Source organism: Neolamprologus brichardi, chromosome 5 (assembly GCF_056152115.1).
Source record: "Neolamprologus brichardi isolate AB-2024 chromosome 5, ASM5615211v1, whole genome shotgun sequence".
Classification (NCBI taxonomy): domain Eukaryota; kingdom Metazoa; phylum Chordata; class Actinopteri; order Cichliformes; family Cichlidae; genus Neolamprologus; species Neolamprologus brichardi.
In genome coordinates, this window is record NC_142108.1 from 19,588,813 (window position 1) to 19,608,695 (window position 19,883).

The window sequence follows — 19,883 nt, forward strand, 5'->3', positions numbered from 1 at the left end:
AAATGACGTCTCTATCGCCCCCTGGTGTCTGACTTCCGTAAAGGCTATTAACCCCACACACTCAATGTTAGCGTATGGGCCAGGGGGGTTAAGTAAAACACTAAAGTCCACCTCAGATATACATATAACAGACACATTCTTCCATGTTAAGTAGTTCGTGTGGTCAATGGGTCACTTCTCCCAAAAGTCTGATTTTATTTAATAACTTCTAAAATTGTAAAACTGTGGTCTGACAGGGTTATGATGACAGCTTTGATTGACAGCTGTTGTCCCTGAAAATCTTGCTTATCTCAGTTCAGGAACTAAAGCTGTTAAGCTGAGAGGTTATCCTTGTGTGGATTTGTTCTCAAAAACCCAACTCCCTTTTCTAGTAATCATTACACATACAGGCCTTGTTTTCATTAATTGACCCATCATGTCTTTTCTTTCTTTTTTCTTTTTTTGTAGCTGTATTTCCTGCAGAATAGATTATGTGCTTCAATCTCCATTACACTGACTGTACCCTGTTGGATGTTTTGCTATATGAATTGCATGCAGGCTGGTTTTCAGTCATTGTTGCTACTCATTTTAAAAGCTTTTTTCCAAATGTTACTGTCCCTTATTGATTGTGTGCTGGCTGGCACCGACAAAAAGGTAGCATTCTGCTCTGAAATGCTGAATCAATGAACTCTTTATACAGCAGATCTTGTTTTGAGTCACTGTCTTTCCTTAGTTGATTAGTTTCATAGCATCATCCTGTGGTCCAATTGAGGTTCTACAATATACAATAAATAGACTGACATCCTCATTCACCCATTCATACAAGTACCTTTTCTATCCCCAAGTGCTTTTCTATTAACATTTACACACAAATGGACACACTAGGTAGCAACTTGAAGTTCAGCACCTAGCTAAAGAATACTATAGCATTCAGACAGCTGAAGGGATTGAACCACCAACCTTCAGCTTACAGCACCTGGTATTATGAGGTCTCTCATCCAAGTACTAACTAGCCCCGACATTCCTTAGCTTCTGAGATCAGACGAAACATGCGAGTGGCACGGCTGTAAGCTCCAACATGCTTTAAGCTGCATTAGCAGCGATAATAATAATAATAATAATAATAATAATAATAATAATAATAATAATTTACAGATTATTCAGTTATTTATGCTGCACTCATTTATTTTGCAAAAATTTTCAACTATAAAACAAGTTACAAAGTTCTTTACAGAAAACAAAGTGAGTTTTACTTAAACTACGGGTTAGATGCTTTATTTAATGCTTGTAGAAGATAACAGCAATGATCAATGAAAACATCTTCAAAATGAACCAGCCAACAATTATAAGTAACCCTGGACGATCTTTCTCTGCTCATGACCTCATGAGATTTTGTGATGCATTAAAAGAATGAAAGATAACCCCAACTCTCTTTTTTTTTCATGTCACAGAAGGAGGAAAATCAAAAAGGCTTTTCTGGAGCAGTGATGGTGCTCTTTGTGGACAGCGCCCTCCAGAAAGAAATCGATCAGCTCTCCACCTCCTCCTGAGTAATCACAGTGCACGGTCATGCAGTCAAAGGAAGTACATAGTTTACAAAGTCCAGGGTTTGAATGAGATCTTTCCTCAGCTTCTACTTCAATTGCCAATCAGCTTGGGAAGTCTGACAGTGTGTGAAAAACACATGAGTGCGCATGAAATCATGCTTAATTTCTGCAATTTAGGTCACAGTATTACAGTCATGCTGATCCGTTGGGCAAAACCTCAGAGAGAAATGCTGCATGTGCACACGTTGCATTAGTTTAAAACATCTAGTGCTAACATGATGTGTGTTGTCTGTCAGATGGTGCCAACAAGGACACTTCAAGATAGAGCAAGTCTAAACAACGTCATGTATTTACTGTACTGGCAGACATGTTTTGGTTCTGTGATACTGGAAGCCGAAGGGCACCGTTGCAAAAAGTTAACACCTCCCCCCCCACTTTACTATAAAACAATCATTCCTTTCATACGTCTACTTCTTTCCTTTATCTTTTTATAAAAGTTATTTAACCTCCCTCTACTTTTATTGCCTTTTTAAAGCAGAGAAATTGAATCTCAACATCTGTTATCACCATGTTTTAGAAAGTGAGAAAGCTTGCCATTTTCATTATGGCAACATGAAATGAATCTGCATGTGGAAAGACTAGCATTTTGTTTGATAAATATCTACAAAGCTAGCTTTAAATTCCTAAGAAAGCTTTAGTATAAAACACTTTAGGATTGTAGAGAGTGTATTGTGCATCATTCTAGAATATAAAAAGGAAAATATATAGTTTTTTGTTGTGTTATGATGTCAGTTAACGAGACAATAAACACACAATGCACTTCACTTTGTGAGTTTAATCACAGAGTCCTTTTATAAATTTGTTTGCAGACTTGATCCCCACAAGTGAGCTCCTGAAAATAAATAAATAAATAAATTAAAACTGATCTTCATCAATTACAAAAGGGTAATACAAACAACAAACAAAAAACAGCAGGAGTTCAATGAATGGCATCAGTGCTCGGAGGGAGCAGCATTTTCATGTGTATGGTTACAGTTGTACACATGTACAATCACAGGATTGTGAATGCTAGAAGTTAAAATATTAACAGGGACACCAGCATAAAGTTCAGAGTCATACCAGATGAAGCTCATCTCCCTCAAGCCAGTGAGTCCACCCTCGGTTTCCCTTTTCTCCTTTTTGAACACACACCAGCTTTTCATTTTCCCAGTTGACCACAGACTGTTAGAGTAACATAAAAAAAAAAAAAAGGATCATGATAAACTACACAGTTTCCCCAATACGTAAACATAAATGGAGTTTACACTGCGTAAAGAGGCTGCTTTTGTTTTGCACCACTGATCACAAATCTAATAGCTACCTTTAAAACTGGAGGTTACATTTTGGTAACATTTTTACCTTACAGGTGCGGTTGTCCATTCCTTTCGTCACCTCCTCGAACTCCTCTCCGGTCTTGAATGAACACTCGTAGTTTCTTAAAGTACTGAGTGTCTGAATTGTGAAGCAATGTCCGTCCTGCTTAATCACTTTCTGAGGCTTCAACATCGAAGCAATCTTGCGCGTTGCAAAATCAACACCTGCATGTCAAAATGAGAGGGATAAGTGACAACACTTTCTACAAAATGTTTACACTCCAAAAAGAGTATAAATTTTAACCTGCCATCTATAAATTTTACGTACACCCAAGTTCAAGAACTCTAAACTAACTAAATATGAGGTTTTCTACTAATCTCATTTTCTGCATGCAGTCTTCCAATTTGCTTTAAAAAGGGTGAAACTTACCAAGTGCAACCATGTAGCCCTCAAAATTGACATTGCTGACCATGTTCCACGTCCCACTGAGGTTGGCAGGCATTTTGGATGTTAGGTGGCCTCTTTGGAAGACGCAACAGCAGAATTTCAAGAGTGGAAGGATGCGAAGTTGTTCGGTGGGCTCTTTTTATTGTGTGTCAAATGTGGGGTAAGGGTGATGCGTTGCTTATGCTCTAGTTAATTTGGGCACATACGCAGGAGGGTGGAGCAAGACTTTTGAAATAATGTGAGGAAACTAACCCTGTTCCAAATAGATTAACAGCCTTACACGACGCAAGGTTTTTTATTTTTATTTTAATATACTCAGTTTTATCCGTACTTTTACGTGGGCTTTGTACTAAAAGAGGACTTGCGCACATGTGATAATAGCGTAAAAAGCTCGAGGTAATTATATCTGTAAGCATGCACACCTGGAGTCAGTGTTTCTTTATGAATCGTGGTTTGTGTGGAGAGGATCGGCCTCACATCCAGCCCTGTATCCGCCCAGTTTCTACCATAAATGGTCGATGCTAACCTCATGAATAGAAAGTTACCGATCACTGCTTATTTCTCTGTGCCAGTGCAGCCGCCATGCGTCAGTATAATGCAGTAAGCGATTAAACCCAGTAGCCAAGTATCAGAAGTTCAGGCCTGTGCATTCCGGGAGTGGGTGAGGGGGTAAAAGTGATGGCGAAAGGGCGCTGAAGAAATCTCTTACAATTTCAGAGTATTAGCAAGTTTTGACAAAAATAATTTATAAGCGTCTAAAATGTTAAAACCAACTTAAAAAAAAAACTTTTCAGCATAACTTATCGGGGCAAATGTTCTGAGTTCAAGGAGTAAAAATATGCATCCAAAGTGCAGGCTTGGACAGGATGAAATACAATCCTTCCTCTGGTCAACAAGGGCGTTTGGCACTTTAATACAACACGTGCCAGGGACAGTGTTACAGTACATACGCGTCTGGATGTGCAGCATCCATGTTTCTTTACTTGCTGGTCTTCATGGCATATCACAGCAGCAGATGGATACCAAAGAATCAGAGATTAAGATTGTAAGTACTCTCATACATAAAGATTTCAGAATGACTTTTGGTTTACTATGACCTTAATCTATTTTCCGTTCACTTCCCCCTTCACAGTCAACTACTGAATGTACTGTTCATCACAATTGTTCTGGTTCCTCAGTTCTACGTGATGGGAAGGTAAGTGGGACGCAGGCAATGGCATCATGCCATACAGCCCGCAGGTTACTCGTACAAGAAGGAACATGAAGTTAACAATGGTTTCTATTTTGGTTAAAGGCCCAAATCCTCAAGATACTGCAGGCAGCCCCTTCTGAACAACCTGTCAGCCTCAGTTGCTTTGTCCTTGATGGCTTCAGGTAAGTCCCCTCAGCTCAGCAGTCCCAAAGCAGATACTCTCACAGCATTTACACAGGTTTAATAGGAACAGTGATTGTTTTGTTTTTTTCAAGGTTTTGCAGTGATATTCACACTGACAGACCCAGTTCATCAGAGCTTGTGGGCTGCCTACCATGTGTTTGGTCTACTGTCTTGTGGCCAAGGTTTGTGCACTACTATCCTGACTCTGACAGCAGCAGCATGTGTAAGAAAGAAAAAAAGAAGCAATATTAGCCAGTTCAACCCCTCAAAAAAACTCCTGCAGCATGTCAATGATTTCTATGTACGGTATGTTCACAGGCCAAAACCACCCCTGAGCTGTACTACATGTCCCTTGTCCTAACAGTGGTCTCTGCTATCAGTACAGGTGAAAGACAACTCTCCCTTTCTCTTGCACACTGGAGAATTCATTCATTCATAAAATCTTCATTTCGAAGGACTAACACCTGCTTCTGTCTGTTCAGGTTTTTTCATGGTCAGAGGAGGACTGTGGCTAACCAACAGGCACTCTGTGACAGATCCAAGCAGAAACAATGAGTTATAAAACACTCCAGCTGTCCCACAATGATATGTGACACTACACATGTAAAGAATTCATGAGGGCTCCTTGCCACTAGCAGCTTGTAATTTTAAACCAGGAGAAAGAAAAAGGGAAAGTGAGTTAATCCAGCTCACATTTTTTTAATGCACACTTCAGAAAAGCAGCTGTCGATTTTCCTTTTGCACTGAGGAAATGTATTTCATGTAACAATTTATTACTAAAAAAAACAATATTTCATACAGTAGATTTGACATGATTACAAGCAATGGTGTGAATGTAAATTCTGAACTGGATTTTTATCTTATTACTGAAGCTACAATAAAGAAATTCTAGCATGAAAACTAAAATTACATTTGTTGATTTAAAGCTAAAGTGGTCAGGAACCCTTCTAAATGTTTTAATATAAAGTAACTGTAAGAATTACTTTCATAAAAAAAAAAAAAAAAAAGACAAGTGCAACTCCCAGCTTTTTAAAATTTTCTTATTATAGACTGTATTGACAGACTCCCAAACATCATTTCATATGTTACATATGCATTCAATACAAATCACTTTGTAAAATTCTCAAATATAAAGCAGGAGGAAAGATATAAAAGTATGAAGAAGAAATCAAATCACTTCAAAAATGCAGTGATGCAGAGGAAATCAGACTAAACTGCTGTGGCTTACTACAACAGAAAATCTGTGTTGCATCATATGAAATACAATAATGTATAATGTTGATTTACACTTGCCTTCAACCACAGTGTTTAACAATTTCTTTCTGGACCACCGCCCAATGAAAGACTTAGATCACTGATGCCCTTAATTAACGGTATCTGTAATTAACACAATCATTTTTTTATGTTTCCTGCAATGTTAACACACCAGTATTCACAAGCTCTTTAATCAAAATGTTTTTAATGCTAAATATTAAATTAACGGATGCATTCATCCGTTAATTTTTACATTTAATGCTTAAAAGAAAGCAGAAAAAAAAACCCAGTAAACTTCGCAAATTATTATTTTTGATGAAGATGCCAAATTGCAGTTATTTACTTCCATTCCTGGAGAGAAATTGTTTTAGTGACTGAATGTTCATTTGACTAATCAATATATTTCTGACTTCTCACAATTCAGTTTCCCAGCTCATTAAATAAATAATTGCCTATTAAATAAATACATTTTTTCTGTATTGTCTTGTTTTTAATGGCAGGTGGTCTACTAAATTTGTTAAACACTATATTCACAACACACTAATATAGCTGAAGAGATGACGGATGTGTTTAGCAAATGTTTTCATACTTTGTTCCTAATCTTGAGGCACAAAGACAACACCACTGCTGACACTTAGTGGAATTGAGCTTTTATTTAAAGATGGTCTTCAATAAAGAAACCAAAAATATGATGTAGTGTTAATGTTGTTTTGAATCATTTTGACTCAAAGCACCTCCAGGTCACATTAATAGAAGAAAAATGTGATGTGAGTATGGGAATGTGATTATCTCTTTAGTAAAACACAAATATTTTACATCACCTGATTGTGTATGTATGTCAGTACCACTCAACAGAATAAAACATTCATCCAATAAGAGCAGATTATACAGTAAACTGGATATCTTTAAATTCACCTGAGATCTGTTGTAATTCACACATACAAACACCTTAATTCATCCGTGTGTTGTAACTGTCTTCCAGCAACACAACAATCGTCTGCGCTGTGTAGTTTGCAAAGGAAACTTCATATATTCCTCTAGATTCCCACTCACTTCACACTTAGACTTAAATGATCAAAAATCTTCATATGCATTTCACCCACACACGTAAAAAAATATTCATATGAGGTTTAAACTTTTAAGAACATGGACCAATGATTTCATTAATGACAAATTACATACACTCAGCATCCCTTCTAACTCATTTCTGGTTTATAGTACCGTGTTAAACTTACGCCATAACCTATCCTTTGGCCTGACATGCACTGTCAACAGGTGTGACAGGTATGTTTGGTAATATCCTCTGTAAACACAGATTATTGATTAGCACCAGTATAATTCCTCTATTTAACAAAATCTAATAGGCTGTAATTGTATAGCTTGCTTATTGTGCTAATGAAAGTTGATACATGCTGTTATTCTTGTTTCCCAAGCTCCAACATAACTTTTAAAAAAGTAATTATTTGCCTTCATAAACTCAAATTTTCAGTAAAATGAAACTAAAATATAAAATATATGTAAAATGTTTATTTATTCATATAATTTATCATTAAGGAAAATATGCTAGGTGGTAGGTTAATGCTTGGTATAAACTAAATGTGTACCAATCAAGTATATTTCATTTGACCAGATTGCATTAAATGTAATTTCTTATATTGTAATTATGTAACACAAATGCTTGGAAAATATACATGTAATCAAATTACCTAAAGTCAGCATTTTGGGCATAAATATTTTTTGAGTGCACCTGTATAGACTGGGTTGTTTCTGAACTCTTATCTACTTCCTGTGGGGCTGTAAAACTAACTATTGATCAAAATTTATTAGCTCCAAGTCCAACATAAACGGCTCAGTTCCACTTGTAATGGCAGTTCAATGCACCAGCGTACAATGCAAACTATGTCCACTCGCTATGGTTGCGATGCGGATTTATTGCAGTGCAATAAACTAGGCTTAACTCTAAAGTCAGGGCTATCGTCACATTATAAAACACTTACACCTTACATTCACCTTGTGGAAAACTCCTGTTCCATTAGTCAATCCTTACTGAAGACGAGCAGTTCTTTAATTGTAAGAAACCACAAACTTCTTCGCTGCTTCACAACCACATGGACACCAACAAAGGGCTGTTTTCAACAATGTTCAACTGATTTCCTATTTTGATCAAATTTGGTCTATGCATACACTGTTATGATCTCAAAGGAGGGAAATAAATTAGAAGCCTGAAAGAGTTTAGCAGTTCTGCTCAGTACATGTGATTTGAGTTAATAACCTTTCCTATATGGTCCTATATGTGCTGGTTCATATATTCTTTCTCACCAACCAACAGTCCAATTAAAGCAGCTCCAAAGACATTTCTCTGATTGCAAAGTAGAGATTACATTCTTATCCTAAAAGTGCATCATAGTCTATGTACCAAACAAGGTTACCATTAGTAGGCTTCACACCAGTGACAGGCCATTTGTCTGGGTTGTCCTTCACGCGGCTCAGCTGGGTGATCAGCTCGTGTTTGCCTTTGCCCATCACCAAAAGGGCAACTTTGCGGGCTCGATTAATGACATTAAAAGTGAGGCTCATACGCTGGTGTGGCTTGGAGGGGCTCTCAGTGAGGGCCACCAGACTATCGCCAAGTTCATCAGCTTTGCCACCGGGGAACAAAGAGGCTGTGTGGCCATCATAGCCAACACCCAGCAGTACAAAGTGGAAGCTGGAGCTGTTAACCAATTTAATGAGTTGCTTCTCATACATTAGCGCTCCTCCATCTTCCTCCACACATAGGCGCTGGTTGAGATGTACTGGCATAGGGTGGATGTTGTAATACGGGATTCTCACATGTTGCAGTAGATGGTCATGCAAGCTGCGGAAGTTGGACTCCAGTTCTGTCGGCAGCACGCAGCGCTCGTCCACCATCCAAACATGTGTGTTCCTCCAGGGGAAGGTGAAATGGTGATTGGCCAACCTGTGAAACAGAGCAAGGGGAGTAGATCCACCGGAGAGGGCGAGATGAAAAACACCACCCTCATAAATAGCTGCCTCTGCTGCTTCCTGAATATCTGCAGCGAGCTTGTCAACAAGCTGCTCGGCCCATGCAGACACCATTTCAGAACTGCGAAATTTACCTTGCATCACTTGGAAACCATTTGTGGATGTGCCACCCAAATGATCAGTACTGATTATCACCACCTCATTGTTGTAGCTAATGTCTTTCCCTTTCAGATGGATGTCCAGCACGTCTGCATTATCAGCACCACCTGGGTAGATGCGCGGAAATGTGCTGGCTAAACTGCTGAGCAGCGGTGTCCATAAGTCCCAGGAAGCCAACAGGTTCTCTGTACTAATGAAGCTATTCTTCTGTCCAAAAAAGATGTGAGAAATAAGTTCTGCATAAGCTTCCTTCTGCTCCATTGGAGTCTGGATGTAGAAGTCTGAAATAGGCAATCCAAAAACGTTGACGTCTTTGTGCTCCGTCACTTCCTTCCACTCACTGTCTACTAGAGCTGGCTTGAACAAATTCTTACTAACAAGAATCGCTGGATATTGAAGGCTGCCATGTCCAAAGTAGAAAATTATCTGCTTGGGCTTGCAGTGAACGTTATTGTGGTTTTGAACACAAAAGATGTCATTTTTAAAAAGAATACGTGCGTATCCCACCCGCTCATCTAGCATCTTCCCTGAGATCAAAAGGATCGGCATGCCTTCATATTGTGCGTCATCAATCTGTGCGAGTACAGCTAAAAAATAGAAACACGAGTAAATATTAGCATCTAAACAGTGAAGGAGATGTAATACAGCACACATACAGCAGAATGTATGGAGACAAACTTTCAGTACTTGCCTGCAAATGTTGGAGTGTGACTGACGTGATCTTTGGTCTTATTCAGCTCCTGCTGAACTTCTGCTTTGTAAGTTTGGTACTGACCGATCACAGCTTGATTCTTTCCTAAAGGCAGCATGGAACTAAGGATCTGCAGCTTGTTTCCAAGGACTTCCTCACTTCTGCTCACGTTCTTGGGAAGCCTCATGGTCAACAGTGTCATGACCTCAGTCAGGTGGTTCTGTAGCACATCCCTGATGACCCCATACTGGTCATAGAAGGCAATGCGACCTTTTGAGGAGAAATTAACAAAGACAGGGTAAGAATACATGATTTACCCATGTCTCAAAATACCGTAGTAATTAAGAGAGTTGATAAAGCCTTTAATCACCTTTAACATCCAGAGTCTCTTTCAGTACAATCTCCACTCTCTCGATGTGGTGCTTGTTCCAGATGGGATCAAGTATTTTTTTGTTTTGTATTCTAAAAGGAAGTATCTTTGAAACCACCTTTGAAAAAAAGGAAACATAAGATGTTTGGATTTAGATTCAGATTCATTTAAGAGTCGAGGGTGGAAGGCATGCACTGTGTAGGACTTCCATACCTGTTTCCCCAAGTAGTGGTCAATTCTGTACATTTCTTCTTCCGTCAGTGAGCTGCGAAGTTGAGATGCCAGTACCTGAGCACTCCCGTAGTCATGTCCAAAAGGTTTTTCAAGCACCACCCTCAGCCAAGCCCCACTTTTTGGCCTGCAACTACTATTAATCTTCTCAGCAATATCTGCATATGCAAAAGCTGGTACAGAGAGGTAAAAGAGCCTGCCTGCCTCCGTCATTCCCTCTTCTTGAAGCTGTTGCTCAATGTGCTTGGCCAGATCCTGATAGTCCTCTAATGACTTTAGTTGGCGATACTGTGCGAGCCGCAGAAACTGGTCTTTCAACAGAGCACAGCGCTCCTGAGAAACATCCTTTGAGCAGGAGACTGCCTTCAGAATCTCAAAGAGCACTGGTGTGGCCTTTTCAGTGGGGGACTGTCCCCCGCCATAGAAAGAAAAGGTGTTTCCACTACTGACTTGGTTAACATACAGCTGGAAGAATCCCTGCCACAGGTACTTCTTCGCCAGGTCACCCGTGCCTCCCACTATGACCACCGAAACATGGCCAGGTCTCTGTGCTTCCTCACCCTCCTTACCATTTCCTCCCTGGGTGCACAACGCGATCAGGAGGAAGAACACAGTCAAAAACATTGTCCGGTCCTAATGGTCCAAACCCCTGTATGAACACAGCAATGAAAGAAGGGCATTCATCTCAGGAACACTATGCAATAGGAGATGATATTAAAGCTAGACAAAGTCTGCAGATTGTTTTCATAAGCTAATCGTTTCAGTGAATAGTTGTCTGTGTCTATGTGACAGCCCTGCAACAGTATGGTAACTGGTCAGCTGTGACACACAGTGGCAGCCACCGTGGGGAACATTTTCTTGGCACACTTTGTACCAAGCATGTTTTAAACACCCTAGCCTACCTGAATATTGTTGCTAACCATGTCCATCCTTTTAAAAGGTCATTGTACCCATCTTCTCATGGCTATTTCCAACAGGTTAATGTGCTATGTCAAAGAGCTCAACTGGTTTCTTGAACATTGACAATTAATTCACTGTATGCAAATGGACTCCACAGTGACCAGTTCTTCATCCAGCAGAGCACCTTTGGGATGTGGTAATTCACATCATTGATGTGCAGCCAACAAATCTGGAGCAATAAAACCTTTACAGCATCATAGATACGCTATGAAGAATTAAGGCAGCTCTAAAGGCAAAGGAGGATCTGACCCGGTGCTACCAAGATGTAACTAACAGCCAGTGGGTGTATTTGTGACATACAGAGCGCCGTCTGACAAGAAAAGCCCCCCAAAATGGTCAGTTTTACTAACCTGATGCATAAACAGTTAATCAGAATATTTGAATATTGATTTTCTGTTCATCAACTTTCTGCTCTGAGCGCTTCATAAAAGAAAACTAATCACCTAAATTCCTCTGGTTACAAAGTCAAATGAAATATTAACAGAGACATTAATGCAATTACGCTCGTGATGTAATATACATGCAATGTCTGTCTTTTGTCATATCGACTGTCCAAAATATCATGTGCAAAATAATATTTAAAGCATATCACTTAATACAGTACACAACCATCAACTTGTATGCCAGAAATCTAAGAAATATGCCAGACAAACATTTTAAAAAGCAACAGTTAGCAGTGGTAAATGTATATAAATAGAGCTAAAAAAAAAAAAACATACTTAGCAAAATCTATCCTGAACTTTTCCGAAGTCCCTTGAGAGGCAGAGATACTGTCATGAGTGTAATGATTACCGGATACTGGTGGATAAGGGGCGTAACTTTTGCACTTTGCTCGGGGCGTTGAGCTTCCAGTACAAGAGCTGAGCTGTTCTTGGCGTTTTGGGGAAATCCAAATAACTTACTGATGATTTTTCAAGGACCTGCAAACATTTATTGAGCAAGTAACACATTTAATGGGAGCAAAGGGGATCCCATGCTCTGCTGGATGAACACAGGGTCACAAACTGTAATCAGAGGGGAACAGTCTGAGAACAGGCAAACAATCCGCATTCATTAATATCCAAAACACCGCTATCAGGCACACGAAAATCTCTTAAAGGTATCTATTGAACTTTGTTTTCTCACTGCAAAATGTGACTATGACGGAGAGTGAAAATTATTCACAGTGAACTGAACACCAGCAGAAAGAGGCTGATTTTATTACGGAGTCCAATATCTGGAGTCGCTGCAGCTTGCATGTTTGCACAATGCAAAGCAAACAGTAAAGGCCACCCTCGTGAAGGCAGGCTGCTTCAGCGGCAGCTGATTTTTTTGTTTTACTTTTTTTTTAGAAGTACTGCAGTCATCAAAACTGTTGGTACTATTTCTTTGTAGTATAATGTTTATATTGTAATCCTCCCTCACAGATCAGCAGCTTTTTAATATTTTTTTGCTTCTTTAGGGTTCTTCTGTAGCTCTGGTACATGTGACACTTTGTTCCTCGTCAGTCAAAAGCTACTTTCATTTTCTTTCCTCTTTAAATCAGCACAGACAATCTTCCTTTCCACCGGCATGCTTCAAATTGACTCATCTATCCGTGAAACTCTTTATAAATAGCAAAGGGGAAAAACAGGGAAAGACTGCATCTTCTGTTCTACCGTGCACATACGATCAAGTGACTATTCCATATCTTATATTCAAAAACCCTCCAGGCACTGGGGAAATTCTGTGGACATCAAGTGCTTTTTCCAGGTGCCAAGTTAAACCGCATTGGACAGAGTCCACTGACGATCAGCACAATAAAAGATTTGTCTGACAACTGAACAGTATTGATGAGGACTGGAAAAAGCACTGAAGAGATATCCTGTGTTCGCTTTCTGTCATTGTGGTGAGATCTGTCACAGTCAAGCCTTAAGAAGAAACTCCAGATCAAACTGCTATTAATACTAATTCAAACGCTCACTTATGGATATTAAAAAAACTATAGAACCTATTCATTCATCCTACATTACCAATAAGTAATTTCAGTTACAAAATATAATGCGAACACCAAAGGCCACCTCATGAAATCTTTGGAGCTCTCAGTATAGCAGGACTTATTGAAATGTGGTCTGACTTTCATCGAAACTGCATGTAGAGACAAAACTCTACTCACTGGCACTTTATTACGCACACCTTGCTAGCACTGAGTTGACTGTGGGGGGTATTTGGGTACAAAGAATTCATTATTGGTGTTTAGGAAACCAGCTTGAGATGATTTGAGCTTTGAGATGTGGCGAGTTATCCCACAGTCATCAGAAGATGGGTACACTGTGGTCATACAGACACGGACATGGTCAGCTTGATTTCACAGGTAGACCACCTGAGTAATAAAAGGTGTACCAAGAAACCAGTTTCTGAAATGCTCACACCAACAACAATTATGTCAACTTCAAAGTCACATAAATCACTTTTCTTCTCCCATTCTGATGCTCAGCAGGCCAGCCCCTCCTGACCGTCCCTACACGCTTAAAAGCACTGAGTGGCTGCCATATTGGATTGGCTGATTAGATATTTTGAGTTAAGGAGCAGCTAAACAAGAGCACTTAGTAAACTGCCCGGTCCATATGAGCACTTTCAGCATCAGCAATCTGCAGGGGGAGTTTTAGATCACGCCCTTCTTTTTTCCTGAGCATTTCAAACGGCGAAAAAGAAAATGCAATAACTAGTCCAGTAAACATAAATGCTGCTGACAGAGCTCAGCTGCCACCAGCTGTGTAACGTCCACAGGGATTTGATCCGAAATTCACAAGTCATCGCTACAAACTGTAAAACTGTACATAGACACAGATGCTGTATTGAAGCCGCCTGCTTTCCACACAGTCGCTCGCCTTCCTGGCACAACAAGCAAAAAAAACCACGACGTCACATGAAGGGTGGACAACATGTTTATCCCACGAGTCCACCTGCTAGCTGTCACACTTCACTTCCGCTACACACAATACACACGGCTCTGCAAGCGTCTCGGTAAAAGTACAGCCGTTTCGGCGCTACAAAAACACGCGAAGCAACTAAAGCAGAAATGTTCGCAACCGACAGCAACAGACGCACTCTTTAAAAAGTTACAACTGGAAACGACGAACCTACCCGGTGGCGAAGACTACCGCGCGCTCTTCCTGTACCAGTCACGTGACACCCCTCAATCCAAAGGCAGGCTACTAACATGATAAATACATGTTTTCCAAGACTTTGAGCTTCCTCTGCGCAGTTCTTTTGAATGATGCCGTTTGAAAACATTACCATGTTGACCAGCGTGTTGCACGGTGTCATAAAATGCAATTGTAAGGATGGTTTGTTAATGAGTGTCCCGAAAACCTTGAGTTGAAGTCAAGGATGACTGAGATCACGCACTGGAGGCATTAAAACATCATGGCAAGTGTCAAGGACCAGACTCACGGTCAGAACCACTCTGAAACTCGATTTGTATAAACCAGCTTATATTTGGAGAGGTAAAGTAGGAATTAAACTGTTCTTTGAACTGATTGTTTAAGGGATTTCGTTTATTCCATTCCATCTTAAATCATCAAAAACGTCCACCTCTGATTTACCTGAAAATGTCATGTTTTAATTTTAACCAAATTCTTATATATATGTTTTAGTGTTTTTTCTTTAAGAATAACACACTTTAAAATCTGAGGCGGTGTTAAATAAACTACTAAACATTAAAGCCCACAAACAACATGTTATATTGTTTCAATCCAGCATGAAAGTTGAATGAAAACTGTTTTCTCCCCATTTTTCAATACTTTCACGTTAAAAAGTAGTCTACAATTTTTTATTTATTTTGCATTATTGTAAAATATAAGTAAATGCCGTTCAGAAATTGGCACTAATTATCTTTTGCAACGTGAACCTTTTTTTTTTTTTTTTTATTAGTGAGTTCTCATATGTTTTATGTCCTCCATATTTTAACTAGCCAAAAACTCACGCTATAGATTGTAATTCACTTTGATGGTAAGAATGACCAGTCTTTGATATATGAAGTAAAAAATTTTACTGAATTTATTGTATATCGCCAAATATAAAATGAAACAGTCCCGTTTGCCCTTTATTGCACTTATATTAATTTCATAAAGAATCCACAGTTCAGGGTCAAGAGCCCAGCGCATGAGGATGAATATCTCACCGTGTTCTATGACTTTTATCAGCTGTTCTCAGTCCCTGTCTGTTGCTCATGACTTGGTGGCAGATGCACTCTGCAGCGTTTTGCTGTAACAAGGGCGACCCCTGTTGGTGTCTGAGCGATATAGCTGTTCTACTTGTGTCCTCCCCTTCACCCTCTGAAAACTCAAAATACTTCGTCTCAGACTTAAAAAATAACGTGGTTAAATAATCTGCCTTTCATCTGCAACTATAGAAAAATAGAATTATTTAATTAAGAGATTTAACTGGATGGCATTCACTGCATTATTCAGCTGTCTCATGTCATCACGCCTACCTCGGACAAAGCAGGTGTCCTTTTGGCTGAATAATGATCTGATTGTTGTGGACCACACTGACAGTAGTCCTTTCTGGTCCTCCCTTGTATTTTGGCTGAACAGATGTGGTTGTTTCAGCAGCTTTGACTCAGCGGGGTCATGTGTGTGTGAGTTAACAGCTAGTTAACTTCTCAACCTCTCAGAATCAGATTTAAAATCTTACTTTCTAACTTAGCTGGAAGTGTTTGTATTGCATGGATTTTGACACTTCTAGGCAAAGTACTTGTTAAACAATCTCACCACAGCATCCTTAAGTAGATGTTCAGAGCGTTTCAGCACAAAATCTTCCCAAACTACTTTTCCCAAGGTTATGGAATGATTTTCAACCTCAGCTTTTAGAAGATTTTAACGTGTTATTAAGCTAGTAGGGCTTAACAGGGCTTACAGAAAAAGAAAAAAAATAAATAAAAGAACCACCTAAACCTACAATTATGATTATGACAGGAGGCACACACAAACCAAATAACCTCACTACTACCTTACAAACAGCTGTAATGCCGGTGATCAAACCTCCCAAGTTGGCTGGCTACTGTGAAGTGTAAACAGTCAACAGGATGGAGCATCCTGTGTTTGTGTGTGTCACAGACTGTGTGTGTGCAGAGGGGGGAGGGGGGGGGGAGGGGAGTGTGTTGCAAAAGAAAAAGAGCCCATGCAGAGTGTGCTAGGCCAGCTGTCACAGCTATAACCTCGACTTGAGAGGCCACAGAACGCAAGCTGGAGGGCCATCGTCTGTGTGTGTGTGTGAGTGTTAGAGTGTGTGTGTGTGTTGCCACCCCACATCCCCCAGACATTCCCCACAACCCCTGGCTTCCTTCCTCCCCTTTGTTAAGCCTGCGGGGCAGACTTTGTCAAGCTGAGCACACAAACTGATGCATATGAATGCGTGCCGTCATCTTTATTAGGCCCCCTTGCCAACACCCATTACATTTAACACGGGTCTTTACTAAAGGAGATTTCACTCTCAGTCATGCTCTCATCCCCCAACTCACTCTCAGGCATGTAGGATTAAAGCAGCCGCAGTCTGGGAGAAATCCGAATACACAACCTGTTGCATGCTAATAAGGAAACTTAATACTGAGCAATGAACAAAGGCTCATATTTTTTAAATGACTGGTTGTTCCGGCGAGTAATTTTAAAGTTGGTTAAGACTTGTTATTTGATGTTTAGCTTTAAAGGTAAATTTAATTACAGACGGTTTTATATTTCAAAGGTGAGACAAAATGTGTCAAACTGTATTACTTTCTGTTCTTGCAAAAAAAATATGCCCGTATTCTGTGTTGATTTTTCTGCAGCTGCTCTTTGAAGCAGGCAGTGCTGACTGATTGGGGCTAAGTCACAAGGAGACATAACCTATGTATGTATGAGTAATGCTCCTGTGTTTTAACCACATTCTCACATTTCTTTTCTTCATATTGCAAAACTTGTCTGAGCGTGTTCTTTCTTTTTGTTTCCAAGTGCTATGTTGCACATAACCTAGTGCACAGAGGCACCAGACACCCGCCCCAAATTCCAGTTTAGAGAGGCAGTATTTCCAGTGGTGGCATGTGGAGCTTTAAAAAGGAAATGACTGAGGACATCAGGGGGGAAAAATGCACAACCTTTTCAGATAACAGACAGTGAAGAATAAAGACATTTCCATAGCATTTATTCACTTGTCATTTGTAAGACAGATAAATGGGTGTTTTAAAAAACACAACCCCCAAAAAACCTATTGTGAGATTATGAGGTTTTGTGGTTTTTATTTAGTTTTCGGTGACATCCTGCTCCTTGCTTGTCTGAAGAGATACATACTTTGTGCTCTTGTGCGGAGCTGAGATAACTCTTGTATTTGTCCGTACATGATTTTTGTTTTATGTTCTTTTCAAGCTGTGAAACACAACACACGCATGGTGCAATTTTTCTTCCATCAGATAAGTTAAACGATTTTAGGCTCACAGAAACCCTTTTGAAAGCAGCACGATTATCTCAAGCATGTCTCTCATAAAATGGTAACTGAAACTGAAGTGATTTTCCTGTGATTCAGATTTAGTCATCTCAACAACCTCTTAAAAAAGCAGCCGTTTCACTGAAACTGTAACCCACATGTTTAAGTAAACTACTGGTTGCATTTATAGCCAGTTATTTTGACTATAATAATGCAGCAAATGAATACAAATTTTGTAAATGTATGTACCTTAATATTTCCATTTTATGTTACTTTGTATTTCTACTTCGCTGCACTTAAATTATTTGGTATTTTGTACAGTATTTACTTTACAGCAATAGTAATTAGTTACATTTCAAGTTGAGATTTAAATACTTGGATGCTAGTACAGATCAGTCCAGAGGGTGACCCATATGCTGAAAGGCTACAGCAGGGGTCTGGGTTCAGTTCCGGCCCAGGCCATTTCCTGCATGTCATTTCTCGTGTTCTCTGCCCCTCTCTTCCTGTCTGCTTTACTGTTGTGTCATAAAATGAATTAAGACCAAAAAATACAACAAACCCACAGGAAATAATAATGAAGAGTGTTTTAAATTAAACTACCCAGTGGAACAAATGCAGCTCGCAAATAAAGTAAACAAAACAGCAATTTAATCATGTAAAACTGACAATGGTCTGTAAGTTCATATTGTTGATCATTAGTATTTACAGTTATGTAAAAGAAAAAGTGATTTTTCACAGGACTCACCCAAGATTAGCTTGTAGCACCACATACTGAAGCAATCACTTTCACTTTGATTTTATCAGTCTCTCTTGTTGCAGTTTGTGAGCGTTTATTTATGCACAGCTCTCTGAAGGCTGATGTCCAGACCTTCACAGGGCCATCACAGCACCCTGATTCTTTTCCTTTTCAGACATTTAGCTGTAGATTTGCTGCTATGGTTGGGATTATTGTTATGTTGCATGATCCACTTTTGGCCAAGCTTTAGCTGACAGACAAATGGCTTCATATTTGACTCTAGAATACTTTTCTATACAGAGGAGTTCACGGTCAACTGAATGACTGCAATGTGCCCAAGTCCTGTGACTGTAAAACAAGCCCAAATCCTTATCCGTTCACTGCCGTGTTTGACGGCTGGTTTGAGGTATTTGCACTGATATGCTTTGTTGGGTTTTCTCCTACTTGGCATTGTGCATTATAGCCAGAAGTCTTGCAGTTAGTTCAGATGCAACTTTGCAAACTTTGCAGATAAGAGGCAGTGAGTTTACTGGGATGTCCACTTTTTTTGAAAGATTATGGCAGTGTGTTAACACACACCTCAGTGCTCCAGAAAACTGCCTTGACTTGAGTTAATCAAGTGCAATTTATCAGCAGCACTACCCTCTTAATTCCTATAGAAGCAGTAAGTATGTGCTTAGTTTTTCACAGGATTGCATAGAGTCCTGCTACTTTATTTAAGTAAATGATTAGAGGGCTTCCTTCACTGTTAGGTGATAGACATAAAAATGCATGCACAAACGTGTGAACTCATCATTTCGTAACAAGGGTTTTTGGGGCTCTCACTGAGAGTGTGGTGGAAAACAGTAGGTGCATTTCATGTTAGTGCTACACAAAAACACCCCAGTGCTTTCAGTGGTGTTCCACTTCTCTGTTTGCTGATACGACAAAAAGTGTAAGGAAAGCGAGGGTATGGGGGAGCCAGGTTTGAATGACATGGTGTTGCTGCCACGACTGTTGTTCACTGACCCACAAAATGCAGGCCCAGCCCCCAGTGTGAAGTACTTTTGTGTTGTCATCACCCTCAGAAGCCCAGGACCTGTGATGGGAGGTGTTTGAGCGATCTGAGGCGGCAGTCCACTCTCCAGAAGGTTACATGCTCTGTTAGGTGGCTAAAAAGAAGTCTGTATTGTAATGAAAGCATTTGCATACTTTTGTATTAGAGAGGGTATTAACCTCTGACACCTTTGAGAACTGGTTGACAAGAGGCTACTTCTCACAGTCTAAGTGTTAACACACTTGAAAATAACACCTAAGCGTACCTCAGTGTGTATCAAAATCAATAAAGAGAGGAGGAAAAGGTCTGCTTAGGTTTTTGAGATTGAAGTTGGCTTCAA

General features: G+C 39.7%; 3 protein-coding genes across 4 annotated transcripts; 1 reads left to right on the top strand and 2 right to left on the bottom strand.

Moving 5' to 3' along the window:
• The first annotated feature begins 1,099 nt into the window (after positions 1–1,099).
• LOC102796316 (uncharacterized) lies at positions 1,100–6,405 on the top strand. 2 transcript variants are annotated; one of them, XM_087840834.1, is made up of 7 exons: positions 1,100–3,454; positions 4,336–4,371; positions 4,459–4,521; positions 4,621–4,700; positions 4,794–4,924; positions 5,020–5,086; positions 5,184–6,405. In XM_087840834.1, the coding sequence occupies exons 1-7, from the start codon at positions 3,387–3,389 to the stop codon at positions 5,261–5,263; spliced, it is 525 nt and encodes a 174-aa protein (XP_087696960.1). In that variant the 5' UTR covers positions 1,100–3,386; the 3' UTR covers positions 5,264–6,405. The 2 variants fall into 2 exon arrangements, with proteins under 2 accessions (XP_087696960.1, XP_035760432.2); XM_035904539.2 differs by lacking the exon at positions 1,100–3,454 and having other exon boundaries at positions 3,511–4,371.
• On the bottom strand, positions 2,347–3,479 carry rbp7b (retinol binding protein 7b, cellular). Its single transcript, XM_087840835.1, has 4 exons — positions 3,309–3,479; positions 2,925–3,103; positions 2,646–2,747; positions 2,347–2,418 (listed from the first exon to the last, which is right to left on the bottom strand). Exons 1-4 carry the CDS (start codon positions 3,379–3,381, stop codon positions 2,365–2,367), a joined length of 408 nt encoding a protein of 135 aa, XP_087696961.1. The 5' UTR covers positions 3,382–3,479; the 3' UTR covers positions 2,347–2,364.
• h6pd (hexose-6-phosphate dehydrogenase (glucose 1-dehydrogenase)) lies at positions 5,622–14,503 on the bottom strand. Its single transcript, XM_006783153.3, has 5 exons — positions 12,071–14,503; positions 10,374–11,040; positions 10,161–10,278; positions 9,791–10,060; positions 5,622–9,686 (listed from the first exon to the last, which is right to left on the bottom strand). Exons 2-5 carry the CDS (start codon positions 11,013–11,015, stop codon positions 8,341–8,343), a joined length of 2,376 nt encoding a protein of 791 aa, XP_006783216.2. The 5' UTR covers positions 11,016–11,040; positions 12,071–14,503; the 3' UTR covers positions 5,622–8,340.
• Positions 14,504–19,883: the final 5,380 nt, after the last annotated feature.